At 30.8% G+C, this 15292-nt stretch overlaps 1 protein-coding gene and 1 long non-coding RNA gene across 2 annotated transcripts in view; one reads left to right on the top strand and one right to left on the bottom strand.

Annotated features, from left to right (window-relative positions):
• Positions 1-379: 379 nt before the first annotated feature.
• Positions 380-15292, bottom strand: part of LOC130671610 (uncharacterized) — a 36621-nt gene continuing 21708 nt past the window's right edge. Inside the window, exons 11-17 of the mRNA XM_057475611.1 lie at positions 9826-10191; positions 9117-9258; positions 2974-3155; positions 2700-2889; positions 2338-2621; positions 2106-2254; positions 380-1013 (exon numbers count right to left, since the gene is read on the bottom strand). Coding sequence (XP_057331594.1) covers positions 822-1013; positions 2106-2254; positions 2338-2621; positions 2700-2889; positions 2974-3155; positions 9117-9258; positions 9826-10191 — 1505 coding nt within the window. The 3' untranslated portion in view covers positions 380-821. The remainder of the gene's footprint in view (positions 1014-2105; positions 2255-2337; positions 2622-2699; positions 2890-2973; positions 3156-9116; positions 9259-9825; positions 10192-15292) is intronic.
• On the top strand, positions 13681-15289 carry LOC130671611 (uncharacterized). The gene is made up of 2 exons (XR_008990538.1): positions 13681-13798; positions 14611-15289. It is a non-coding gene; the product is annotated as an uncharacterized LOC130671611 (long non-coding RNA).

Here is a 15292-nt window from a genome sequence, read left to right as displayed (position 1 = left end):
ACTGACAAACTTTTCTTTTAATTAATTTATTTATTTGTACAATGAGAATCGTTTCAATTGCTTAATTAAAAAAAAAAAAAAATTCTAAGTCACTTTGTGACGACCTACAATTAATAATATAGAAATCGTTCATATATTTATTTATTTTTTAATGCATTTCATGCATTTGTTTATTGAAATCATCATTATTATTATTGTTATTGTTTTTGTTTCATTTAATTTTACCAAAAGTATTCATCATTTTATTATTTAAATTCATAGAAAATAATTTTATACTATTATATTTTTATATATTAATGTATAGATATACTTTTTTTTTAATAATAATATTTTAGTATGTAAATAATGTTCAATATTTTTTTTTTCTATCAATAGTTATTATTATTATTATTTAATCTTTACTATGTTTCAAAATATTTCATTGTCATCTCAAAGCCAAAATAAAAAACATTATTTTGGCCGTTAATTATTTTATAGTTCAATCATCAATTTTTCTTTATCAATAAATTGCAATATAATTTTGATTAATCCATGTATTAATCACTCTTAAAAATATTCCAAAATATTATTATTTAAAAATATTTATCTTATTGTCATAGTTATCATTGTTGTTTATTTATCAATGATTCCTTCATTTTTTTAAATTATTTCGATATATTTTTTTATCAATCGCGAATGATATTCATTTTTTATAGCGGCAGTATCGATGATTAGATAATTTATATATTCAACTACTAATTATTTTATTGTCCAATTTATGTAAATAAAAGTATTTTTTATTAGTTTAGTATTTAATTTTTTTTTTTTTTACTATTAAGTAATTAATCTACGTAATTTTTATTTGAATATTTAGCTATTTCTTCACGTATCCAGGGTACGTATTTAGGTACATAAGCATAAACACCAGGTAAACGTGGATGAGCGCATTTTATTCCCCAACTAACGATTCCACCTACAAACCAACGTTCCTCATCGTCCTCTGATTGACAAAGAAGTGGTCCACCAGAATCACCCTTTACCAATACACATAAATTGTTAATTTATCATCTTCATATATAAATATCCATATAATTATACAGTCAAGTCGCGTTATGAAGTCCTCCCAGAGAGTAAGTCACCGTCGGTTTTTACCCCCACTATTAGAAAACAAGTCTGATTTCACGCCGTTACTACAAATTAACATTACAAATGAGTAATTAACATTATCAATGCAATCCCTGTTAATATTTAATGCAATATATTTAACAATGTAATTGTTACAAACCGAAAATTTCCGACAATTCCCGACAGCGATTTACTTTCTGAGAGGACTTAATATTTCATGCACACACACACGCTTGTAAAGTAGGGAAATAAAAGGGTGAGTTACGGCGGTCAACTGCTGAACAAAAGTGGATGTACAGGAATTCGAATTATATTCCCCTACAGCCCGTAAGCGGGTTCATAACGCGACTAGACTGTAATTATTATTAAACTGTAAACTTTGATTTGTATGCATTTGGACTACGTATGAAAAAAAATCAACCCTTAATTTCTTTGAAGCTAGTGCTCGTACATCCTTAAAGAAAGCTAGTAGTAGAGGTCTAGTAGTCTAGCATTTACTATGATCCGACAGTTTTTTTCAAAAATTTCAATACCTTTTTTTTGTTTTCTACGAGTAATAATTTTTTAAACAAATGCTATTTTTTAATTAAAATTGTATTTAAAAAAAAATTCTAGACAGTAAGGACGGTGTCCATCTTATCAACGGAACTAACGACGGAAATTTTTAAAATTTACTTTGATAGCCAGACTTCCTGATCAGAAAGTTGGTGTACATTAGTTGCGACCAACTTGACGACAACTTCCAGCTTTTGTAGCTGTTGACTACAAGTTGTCACCAACTTTCCCAGAAAGTTGACGACAATCTACTGCTGCAATTTTCCAACAATTTTCTGAGAAAATTGAAGGCAAATTTCCATCAACTTTCTCAGCAAGATGCCATCAATTTATGAAAATGCCCACTTGGTGACAAGTTGCTGTACAAAGTTGTCGTCAACTTGCTGCCAACTTGGCTATTAGGGTATAAAAGTTATTTACTCTAGAGTATTAAAAAACTGACTTACCTGACAAGCATCTTTCTTACCCTCCGGATAACCCGCACAAATCATACCATCGGTAACATTCAATTCTTTATGCTCCAGCCAAGCATTACACAGGTCTCTTTCTAAAACAGGTACTTTAACTTCATTGACCGCTGGCTCGTACTGCGAATCTAGACTCGATAAATAAAGATAACAAAGTTGTAAATAATTTCTGAATCATACTAATAAAAAAATTCTTTTTTCCAAAATTTACCATCGGTATCCTCCTTTTTACCCCAGCCGATAACAGTACAAATAGTACCAGGTGCCAGTTCAATATTTGCTTTCGGCAAGCAAACAGGCCTCAAATGCTCATGAAAACCAACGCGTTTGCTCAATTGAAATAGTGCGACATCATTATCATGCGCAACACCCAAATTATAATTTGGATGGGGTACAACTCTCTTAACTTTTAATTTTTCTCCAAAATATGAATGCGCGTGACGTCGCGTTATTCCCAATTGTATCGTCCAATCAGACAAATTTGAATGACTGAAACTAATTTATTGCAAATAAAGTATTTCATATACAATTAATAATATAATAAGATAAGAAATATGTAATATAGAAACTAACTTTCCAACACAATGTGAAGCTGTCAGTACCCATTGATCGGAAATAAGTACACCAGCGCAATAAAAAATTTCTTCGGGGCCGCCTAATAGGGCCGCTAAAAATGGCCAATCACCAGGCGCTGATTCAACGCCTCCGACAATTCGTGATTTAACTTTGAGATTACCGTAATGGTATCTACGTCGTCCGCACGCTATATCATCATTATATAGTACAGAAATAATATATTTTATATAGATAATAATATATATGAATATTTGTATAAATAAAAACTAACCGTATTCAGAACAAGATAAATCGACTGTTGGATAATCATCTTGATCGGTACATGATTGCAATTCTTTTAAAAGATTCCGTTCACTTTTTTGTGCTAATCTCCAGCGCTGAGACGTGTCGATTAGTGGTTCATTTACCGATATATTATTATTCTTCATTATGAGATATGATGAATCTACAACTCTTTAAATTATTTAAATACAAAATTTATTGCTATTTATTGTAAGGGATGGAGGGGGGAGGGGGGTAATAATCCTGCTAATAAATTTTTTAGAAATTGTACAAGAAAACAAAACAGACAATGACTTTTTTTTTTTAACTTCCCGCTAAGAAAATTGCAAATTTTCAAAAAAGGGAAGTTATTAGTTTCGGTCCGATTTTCGAAAATCGAGTTTTCATCAGATGTCGACGTTTTGAGGTCCTAGGAAACTATTCTGACTATTCCCGGGTGGACGTCCGTGTGTGTGTGTGTGTGTGTGTGTGTGTGTGTGTGTGTGTGTGTGTGTGTGTGTGTGTGTGTGAACTTTTTTTTGTCCGACGATATCGTTGGAACGGATGAACCGATTTGAACGTACTTGGTGGCGATCGAAAGAGCTCACCAAAACTTAGTCTTGATTAGATTTTGGGGTAAATCGGTCATGTAGTTTACAAGTTATATAAAGAATAAGAATTAAAAATTTTTTTTTATTTTAGTTTTTTATTGATTTCTCAGAAACGACTTATACGATCAACTTCAAAATCTAATCAGCTCTAGAACTCAATAAAACACGTCGATTGCCACCTCAATCATCAAAATCAGATAATTCGTTCGAAAGTTATCGCGGGAGAAAGAAATGGTAAAAAACAGTTTTTTGCGAATATCTTCGAAACAACTGAACCAAACAATTTCAAAATTTTATCAGCTCTAGAACTCAATAAAATACGCCGATTGCCACTGCAACCATCAAAATCGGTCAATTCATTCCTGAGATATCGTGGGAGAAAGAAATGCTAATATCGGTTTTTTTTTAAAACAATGGCACACTAAAGTATTTTCGAGCTCGAAGAGCTCGAAAATGTATCCACAACAATGTTTTCGAGCTTGAGGAGCTCAAAAACAGTGGGAAGTTTTGGGGCTGGCCCGCAGGTTCAACCGATAGACAGATTTTTTTTTAACTTTTCAGTAAAAATGATTTTTGAAGATAAAAATATCAAATTTTCTCTCGTTTCGGAATTTTGAAAATCACTTGAAATTTCATGAAAATTTTTATTATCAAATTTTTCAGGAAATTTATAGCATAAAAATGTTAGAAAAAATGTTGAAAATAATATCTCAATTATAAATGAAAAGTAATTGGGTAATTTATCCATTAAAATTATATAATAATAATTGTAATAAGTACATTTAATTTAATTTCAATAAATGGTAAACGGGCGTTGGAAACGAAACTTTTGATTTCACATCTCGCAAACCACATGAAGTATTCATCTCATCCGAAATTAAATTTTATACAGATATATATGTAACTCAAAGATACCTAGTAAATATGGTACATAGATAGAACTCTAGCGAATATTGTAGGTATTTACTGTTGGCTGAATCAGATTAAATACGAATGCAATTAAAACAAATTCCCTTACGTATGTTCTTGTTTACTTAGTAAAATACTTCAAATGGCACAAAAAACAATATTTTTAAAAGATTTTAGATTTTTCATATTTATTACTCACCAGAAGTCAATCATATCAAATGAAATACTAGTATTTAAATATAACAAATATGATAAAAGTATCTTTGAACACATTTTTAAAATTAATTATGTCATTGGATCTTTTACAAATTAATGTATTTAAATTTTTCAAGTGTCCAAAGCTGCACGGAAAAAAATGAACTATATAAATTGAGAACGTCAAGTAATATAATGATAAAGTGATCAGTAAATACTATCATTCTTAATAGTAATTTATTCATTTACGATTGAAACGTGAATAATTACAGGATAAGTATGAAAAATTATTGTCTATGCAAGAAAAATTACCATTTGAACTTTAAAAATCGTAACTGATACTTAAAAAATTGACGACACGTATTATAGAATTTATTGTTTAGAATGTTAAAATTTCCCACATTGTAAAAAATTTTTTGGACCCGGTGTCGTGTAAATGTCACAGTGTAAAAATTTTGGTGTGAAAATATTAATGTGATTAAAATACTAATTAATATCTAAATAAAATTAATGTACACTGTAAAAAGAGCGGTGTTAAAAATGGACTCATTTTAACTCCGCCCGGTGTTAAAATAAAATTACACCGGTGTAGGAGGAGTAATTCACCGGTGTTAAAAATACCGGTGTTAAATCAGGGTAACCGGTGTAAAAGCGGAGTAAAATCGGTGTAAAAGCGGAGTAAAATCGGTGTAAAAGCGGAGTAAAATCGGTGTAAAAGCGGGGTAACCGGTGTAAAAACGGAGTAATATCGGTGTAAAAGCGGGGTAACCAGTGTAAAAGCGGAGTAATACCGGTGTAAAAGCTGGGTAAACTGCGTCCGCTTGGAGTCTTAACTTTAAAGATTATAAAACACAAAAAATGTCAGTTCTCTATGAAAATTAATAAAGAATATTATTTATTAACAAGTACAGTGATCGAGTAAGTAAAAATATTCACAAAGTAAAATATTTTAACACCGGTAAAGAATATCTACACCGGCGGCGGCGTTATTTTAACACCGGTCTAGAATATTTACACCGGCAGCGGCGTTATTTTAACACCGGAGAATTTTTTTTAACACCGGTACAGAATATTTACACCGGCGGCGGCGTTATTTTCACACCGCTTTCGGGGGTAAATTTAACACCGATAATTTTAACACCTACACCGCTTGGACTTACCCCGGTGATTTTTTACAGTGTAGTTATTGATTAAGTAGTTAAAAATATGCAATGATCGTTTGCTGCTCATTAATAAAAATTACAACGACTAACACGGAGTGGTGTAAAAAAGTAGATTACACCGTGTTAGAATCACATGGATGAAAAATTTACACCGAGAGAATTTTACACCGCTATTTCACACTACATGTCCGTGTGAAGTTTTCCGGGTCCATTTTTACACCGAAATTTTTTACAGTGCAAATTGACACCCGGGTTCCGAGTTATAATTTCAAACACTAATTTTTAAAGTTTAATTTTTTCCGTGTGGCTCTAAAGTGGCCAAAAACTGTATCTTTACCCTACGTCAACATAATCGCAAAACTTATCGAACATATTTGTTTTTTGTGCACATATATGTTATATATGTGACATAAGATTTTGACATATATATTTTCCCATACGGGCGTATGAACAAAATGTTACACTGAACGTCACAAAAGTTAATCATATAATCTGAAAAGCTATGTAATATGAATGGATATATTGTAGGCAACTTTTCAAAGTTTCGATTTGAGGTAAGCCACCGTGATATTGCTGTAGCCTTATCCATCTATCATATGCTACTTTATGCTTGGAAGCATCTATATTACGTTATTGGAGCTTTGATACGGTGTCAAAACTGACGGGATGCATAAACTATCGGTAACAATGAATTTCAGTATTGATTATTATCGTTATCGTTGATCATCGTCTCATTAATAATAATATGAGAATGATAAAGTGCAGTTATTAATAATTGGTAACAAGTAATTAGCCGTTGAAATAATAGGCATTATCTAAAAATAATAATTAATTACCAAAATAACCGGCGGTAAAAATAACGTAGACAATAAATGTAATCGTATTACCCTTTTTCGGGCATCATGTGTTGTGCGATTGTATAAATAAAATATGTATATACGTATGCTCGCAATTGTTCGAGCAGTTTTTCCCAATTACCATTTATATAGACCATTTTTCCTGTGGTTTATTGTTATCATGAATTATTTTTGTACAGTAAATTTAACCAGGTACTAAAATAAATTCATTATTTTAAAATCTGGTGGATTTGGATAACACGAAAATTGATATCGAAGAGAGCTGATTATTATTAAAAAAATAATTAATTTTGTAAGCCTTGTTCAGAATCAACGTCACAGGTAACCAAAAAAAAACATTATCGAAATTTTTGTTTGCTCAAACTTTTTCTACGAATCGCTTTCAAGATTAATTGAGAAAATTTCAAGGATAGAAATTATTTTGAATTAATTTCATATTTTTTCCTCAACCTCAACCGATGGATTTGAAATTTCATATCTTTGTTTACCGCTTATTGAAAGAAACGATTTAAAACGATTAAAAAAAAAAAATACTATTTAATGCTTTTGAACACTTTGAATACTTTTATATTAATTCCTATGGGCTCTTACATTAATCCATACTTTTCCATATCCCATACGAAAAAATATATATCCGGGAATCTATGCCGGCAAAATAGCACACATATGACAATGCCAAAGATATAAGCCGGATATATACTATTTTGTCGGAATATACTTTTTTTTCGTGTGGGATGGATCCCTATGGGTTCCCATGCAATTCCACATGGATTTTTATGATAGTGTATATTTATTTTATGTTTTCTTTTTAATTGATTACAATTCAAGCCATTGAATAAGGTACCCGCGGGTAATAAGGCCTAAGTGACAGATGTGATATTTAAAATAACCGCCTCTGCTAAAGGCTACTCTAGTAGAAAGGGTCTTCCATACACTGTAAAAAATCACCGGGGTAAGTCCAAGCGGTGTAGGTGTTAAAATTATCGGTGTTAAATTTAACCCCGAAAGCGGTGTTAAAATAACGCCGCCACCGGTGTAAATATTCTAGACCGGTGTTAAAATAACGCCGCCGCCGGTGTAGATATTCTTTACCGGTGTTAAAATATTTTATTTTGTGAATATTTTTACTTACTCGATCACTATACTTGTTAATAAATGATATTTTTTACTAATTTTCATAAACCCGAGTCGAAATTTAAATCGTAGATTGAACGTACTAGACGTTGAAAACGTAAATTCAACCCTTGAAGACGTAAATAGCCGTGAAACGTATTTTAGACGTAGTTGACGTACGAAAACGTGAATAATCGTGTAAATAATCTTTCAAAACTGGTAATAAAACAATTAAACTATATCGGAAACATTTTTTGTCTACAAGCTTCTAGGTGGTCTGTAAGACCCAAAAAAGCTCGAGAAACTGGGCATCAGTAGAGTTATCTTCTGTAAGGCCCAAAATATTTTTCTACAGCTGCAACAAATTTTTATTTCTTTTTTGGCTGCTAGACATGTCTTTTGGCAATAAAATGTTTCCGATACAGTTTTATTGCAAGTTTTGAAAGGTCTATCTACGATTTACGATTACGCAAGTCTTTGTTACGTTTTCGTACGTCAACTACGTCTTCAAAGGTTGAATTTAAGTTTTCAACGTCTAGTACGTTCAATCTACGATTTAAATTATGACTCGGGAAGAACTGACATTTTTTGTGTTTTATAATCTTTAAAGTTAATACTCCAAGCGGACGCAATTTACCCCGCTTTTACACCGGTATTTTTAACACCGGTGTATTACTCCTCCTACACCGGTGTAACTTCATTTTTACACTGGGCGGAGTTAAAACGAGTCCATTTTTAACACCGCTCTTTTTACAGTGTAGAGATATTACGACAAGTTTATAGAGTCCCGATACCACGTTCTCTGTCTTCTATATTTCATCATCCGTCATACGATGTCGTAGCGCAGAAGAAATTATAAAAAACAATCTAGTCTTCTGACTCTTAAAAAGGCTACTGATAGTTTCGAGTGCTGTTGAACAAAACAATCGAGTCTTCTGTCTTTAAAAAAGTATTGTTGCTAAATTTAAGTGATGATTCATCTCTAATACCAATTTTATTAAGTATAATTAAACTATTCCAGTTTGTTTAACCCGTAGGCCTTATTACCCTACCGTAGTAAAATAAGGCCTATTCGTATGATTTTTGTAAAAGTTCAATTTTTTGTTTGTTTGTAGTATAAATTACCATTACTTCATTATATTTTATGACTAATGTATTGAAATAAAGATTAATGATACATTTCGATAATTAAATGCAATATTTTCGATTTTATTCAAAATCTCCCTTAGCTAGGCTTTATTTCCCGCCGGTACCTTATAAGAAATAAATAATAATATTATAAGACATTTAATCAAAAATACTTACGAATATCCTAAAAGATTGCAAATAGATTGAGCTAGTGATGATTGCCAACGAGCTATGCAAGCAGGAATAAATGTACTATTTTTGACATTATAAACTTGTAGACGTCCTTTACCCTTGTCTCCATTCATCTCGCTCAGTCGAACTGAAACGATAAATATAAAATAAAGAAACATTTTTTTATCATTTATCATTTTATTGCTCAGCTATTTTATTTATCAAATGAAGTTACTCTGACCCATTTCAACCCATGTAACTTTACAGCTACTGCATTAAAAAACAATAATTTCCTTAAAAAAAAAAATATATAATCCACATTCAAATAAAATCCACTGAAAAACGAGAAAAATCGCGAATACAAAATGAAAAAACTATAAAATTAATCCAAGTTTTGAACACAATGAAGATTTAATCTATTGATGACTTTTTGTTAAAAAAAAAATAAACTGAAGCGCTTAAACTTTTTTTCTGATAACTTCTGAAGATAATGAGTGAGAGATTAATCTTTTAAATTTAATGGAACAAAGTCAGCTTGCAAAAAAAAATTACTATTTTTTTGCCCTAAATTAAAAATGTTTTTTTTTCATTTCAATTAATCGAATATATTTTAAAATTATTAATTAATTAAACTGACAGTTTATTAAATTTTTAGAGTAATAAAAAATTGATAATTTTTTTTTTTTTTAAGTATAAATATACAAAATATATTTACTGCAATTTCTCTCATCCTGTCCCCAAGGACAATCCATTACACCGTCGCAAACATGTGAATCTGCCATACATCTTCTTTCGCCGCAGTGAAGTGTTGGCTTGTCAATCATATCATACATTGACAATTTATTATTATTATTATTATTATTATTATTATTGTTATTACTACTGCTAGTGCCAAGGACAGAAGAATATTGCAAGGTAATGGTAGTGGTTGTAGTAATAGTAGTAGAGAGAGAAGAGGTAGAAAGTTCACAATCCCCGCATCCAATCTCGTCAGTGCGATCGGCGCAATCCACGTGCCCGTCGCACTTCCAATCGAGCGGAATGCATCTGGTACCGTCGCATTGAAAACCACTGATGCAAACTGCAACGAGAAAATCAAATAATGTATTTAATAGAGAGAGAGAGAGAGAGTTGTAGTCCTGTGAAACTGGAAATATTCATTCAATCGTAATGCCAATGATAAAATTTCATCATCTATTTTTAATTTTAAGCAATGACGGTTCTATATACGTTGAAATTTTGGTAACTTTACTTTTATTTACTGTCAGTGAAAAAGAGTCTTTTTTAGGTTTTAAATTGGTTCCAGAGTTTATTAGCTTTTTTTTTTATTTGTTGAACTTTTTTTCTGTATGACCACTCGCTAGTCATTTAGTTTGACAGGTTTATTTCGAGATTCTATTTATGAGATAACAGTACAATTTAACTTGACGTTCGGTTGAGAAGAAAAATAGAACACTAAAGAGGGACAAGACGTTATATTTATATAATCGATCAATTTATTTGTGTTACATGCCTACTTACATCCTTATTAAATTAGTACATATAGAAAAGATCCGGGTAAAATGAGACACTCGAAAATTTTGGTACAAAATTGTTTTTCAAAGCAGTTTTAAAATGCATTCAACGATACCCCATCAAAAAAATCCATTTGGGAACCCAGCCTAGATTACTATGTGGGTTTCCACATGGCGTTTCCGGATGGATTCCCATATGGGTTCCTATGGCAATCTATACCATGTCAAAACCATATGGAAATCCAGCCTAGATTCCTGTGGGTTTCCACATGGTGTTATCGGATGGATTCCCATATGGGTTCCTATGGGAATCTATACCATGTCAAAACCATATGGAAATCCAGCCTAGATTCCTGTGGGTTTCCACATGGCGTTATCGGATGGATTCCCATATGGGTTCCTATGGGAATCTATACCATGTCAAATCCATATGGAAATCCAGCCTAGATTCCTATGTGGGTTTCCACATGGCGTTATCGGATGGATTCCTATGGGAATCTATACCATGTCAAATCCATATGGGAATCCAGTCTAGATTTCTATGGGTTTCTACATGGCGTTTTCGGATAGATTTCCATATGGTTTCCTATAGGAATCCAGCATAGATCCCGATATAGATTTTCACGCCATACGAAAAATGATATATCCGCATATATCCGAGCAAATCTGCATATATGAGACATATATTTGTGTGTTGCATATATGCAACATATTCCAGATTTGCCCGAATATATCCGGATATATATTTTTTTCGTATGGGACATGGGTTCCTATGGGAATCCAGCCTAGATTCCTGTGGGTTTCCACACGGCGTTTTTGGATGGATTCCCATATGATTTCCCATAGGAATCCAACATAGATCTCAATATAGATTCAAATGGGTTCCTATGGGAATCCACTCGATGCCGAATCCTTACGGGAATCAAGTATGGATTCCCATGTGGATTTCTATCTCGATTTCCCATAGGAATCTGCACTATGACAAAATGGGAATCCCGGTACCTCTTACATGAATTCTTAAATAAATCCATACCCTTCTATATTAATTCCTATGGGTTCCCATGCAATCCCTCATAGATTTTTTGATGGATTACAACAAAAAAATGAAGACATTAAAAATGAAATTCTAAAAAAAACAATTTCAAAAAACTGGACGATCTGAATTATTAAAAATTAATTTTGAAAAAAATTAGTGATGATTTTCTATCCCTAGATAAAAATAGTTAAAAAATTTTTGTTAGAAAAAAATTTCCTTCAATAAAACATAAAAGAAATAAAAATCTAAATAATTTTGATTATAAAAGAAATTGAAAATTAAATTAAATCTTACGGATAATAGACTTTTAGATTAAACAAATTTAATAAATTTAAAAAGTTAATTTAATGATTAAAAACAGTTAAAAATAAATTATAACATTGGATGGCACGTACATTTGTAGATATTTATTGTCTTTAAAGAATGTAATAAATAAACAAGATAAGCTTGCAAGATCCCATGTCTTAATCGCCGTTTTTTGTTGCAAAACAATTTTATTGCTTACCGTAGAATAACGTGACTGTTGAAATGTCAAATAAATATTTACAATTGATGGTGATGACTCATGACACTGCAGTTATGATAATTTAAATCAACAACAATGTATATAATTAATTATTCAGTAATTGATACTAGTGTGTTACAAATCAATATAATTTATTAATAAATGCATATTATAAATGCACAAATTTGTATGATAATAATACAAATAATTAGTTTACTTTGTTCAGGATATCGATCTCCAAAGTTGCGGCTATAAAGTTCAACATTGAAGGATTAAATTTTATAAATTATAATCAATAGCAAAGGGAAGTTCTGACTTTGATAATATATATGTACGATTTCCTACTACAGTTCCGATAATTCTACCCACATCACCGTTAATATATTCACATATGTATATATGCATGCATATATATATATGTGTGTGTACGTGTGTTCATTTAATCAATCGGAAATCGGATTAAAGTCTTGATAATGGAAATGTGGGAATAAAAAAAATTAAATTTTAATTGATGGTTAAAAATAGCATAATATTATCGCATTGATAATCTTAATGATGTTTTAATTACTGAGCTTATTTAAATCAAGAAAAAAAAATTGTTTGTTGTTTTCAACTTTTGATCTCAGGTCAAAAAAAAATTATTTAAATTTGACTTGAATTTAAGTCAATTAAGTCAAAACTGAGTCAAATTTTATGTTTTTTACCTCAATGGATACTGAGTAGGTCAAGTAGTCGAAAGCAAATCAAAAATACATTTGGTTTTAACTTGCCTTTGGCTAACTTGACCTACGTAGTAAGAAAGGAGGGGGCAAAGTGAGCCCCTTAAAATTTAGAAATTTCGAAAAATATAGAGGCAAAGTGGGCCCCTCAAAATTTTCTATACGTCAATAAATTTGGACAGATAATAAGCTTATCGAAATTTCTTATATAATGAGAGTAAAATAGACCACTAAAACTGTTCATTAAATAAAATTTATTAAGAAAGTTAAAGACAATAAAATTACGTTTTAAAATAAAATTTTTTGGAGGGTCCACTTTGTCCCAAATTTTGGATTTTTTAAAGGACGCTGCATAATGGAGTGAAAATAAGTATCAAGGGTCTAAAAAGAAGTAAACGCGTAAAAAAAATTAACGATGTTATAATTATTTTCTTTAAGGGGCCCACTTTGCCCCCCTCTCCCCTATCCATTTAAGTAAAAAAACATCAAATTTGACTCGGTTTTGGCTCAGTTGAATTAAATTCAAATCAAAAAATTAATTCTCAAGTTATTTCTTTGACCCGGGATATAAATGAATTATTAAGTTACTTGTAATAATAAAATGTAATTTTTTTGGATGATGATAATTATGTAGGTCAATTATTTGAAGTAATCGTAATATAATTTACGGTATTTTAATCAGTGAGAATAATGAAAAAGAAAACGTGAGATATCTGAAATCGAATTTAATTTAAATTCGTGAAAGAATTTCAATCAACATCACGTTGACAATGATATTATCATTATTATTATTATTTTTTATTGAAGGACATAAGTATATAAAGCGAGGATTCATTTGGAATAGCAAGAGTGAAAAAGTCTTAAGTTAAGTTGAAGACTATTTTTTTCATTGCCTTAAAAACTTTGAAACTTTGGTGAGTGAGATATTTTTAATTACATCAATTATTTGCTAGTTACTGTATAGATAAAACTTTTTTTTTTTTTTTTTATAATTAACATAAATTTACGTGCAGTAAAATCATTCCCGGTTACTTTATATTATTCAATATTCAAAATAATTATGAATATAAAATATATACATATATATTTTACCAAAATTTTGAGAAACTTAATTTTGCTCGACTACTATATACAACTTCACTGTAAGAATGCTATCAAAATTTATTCTACAGAAACCATAAACGTCAGTTTTTGATAAAATATATAAGTTTTCTATCACATACTAAATCTTAACTTGCCCAATTTTTTTTTTTTAACTAATTGTTACCTATTGCAATAAATAGAGATCACTCTCAATAGATTTCTGAAGATCTCCATGGGGCAAAACGTTTTTTTTATCAAATTTTTAAAAAAATTTTCTAAGCCAAAATTTGAAATTTTTATATTTTGATAATTTTCTTTTTGAACTTCGGTAAAAAAATTTAATTTATGCCAATTCAAGTGAAATGCAGGATTTAGGTCCCTGTTAATTTAAAATTAAAATTTTTTTCGGGCGTATTCATTATATATATTTATTATAAATATATAACAGTTTGATATTAAGGTCTAATATTACTAATTAAACAACAATAGTGTGTCGGAGTCAATTTTCATAATTAAAAATCACTTGACTTGGCCGAGATTCGAACCCTGACCTCCCGCGTGCGAATCCAGTCCTTAGTCTGCCGGTCTAATGTCTCTTTTTAATAATCAAACAAATTTAACACTATAAATTGATTTGTTTCAGAATTTTCATTGAAGAAAATAAAAATGACCTGGAGTAGAATTTTCGTAATAATAAACTTGTTTATAATTATTGAAGTGCAATCATATGTACACAATAGATATTCCGATAAACTTGTATGCAATGATTTGATAGTACAACGCGTATGTTATTATACGTGTGTACCGGGGGCAAGATGGATAGATAATCAATGCCGTCCAATTTGCTCTGATGCTGAAATTTGGAGTAATGGCGCATGCGAACCAAAATGTTCTTTCGGGTATCGTTGGCTTGACGGAAATTGTCAGCCGTTATGTTCATACGGTACCAAATGGATCAACGGACTTTGTCAAGTGCCAGTAGAAGAACCTAGCGGGTGCTCGTCTGGTATCGACTATATTTTTGGCAAATGCCGCAATAGTTGTTCCAATAATCAGTGTCGACCGAGATGTCCTGAAGGGGAAGTTTTTGTTGACAATGAATGTAAGTCCAAGTGTTATAATGGCTACCGTTGGATTAATAATCAATGCCGACCAAAATGTTCAACTTTTGTTCAAGACTTTTTAGTAAGACGGATTACAACTGATTGTTGGGATTAATTATTATCAGAAATAAATTTATGGAAAAATATTATTGTAAATTGAAATTGAATTTTTTGTATTAATAACAAAATAATAAAAAATATTTTATATTAGAAAACATTTTC

The sequence above is a fragment of the Microplitis mediator genome, chromosome 7 (assembly GCF_029852145.1).
Source record: "Microplitis mediator isolate UGA2020A chromosome 7, iyMicMedi2.1, whole genome shotgun sequence".
Classification (NCBI taxonomy): domain Eukaryota; kingdom Metazoa; phylum Arthropoda; class Insecta; order Hymenoptera; family Braconidae; genus Microplitis; species Microplitis mediator.
The sequence above is the reverse complement of the archived record's forward strand: the minus strand, read 5'-3'. Positions and strand labels throughout refer to the sequence as shown.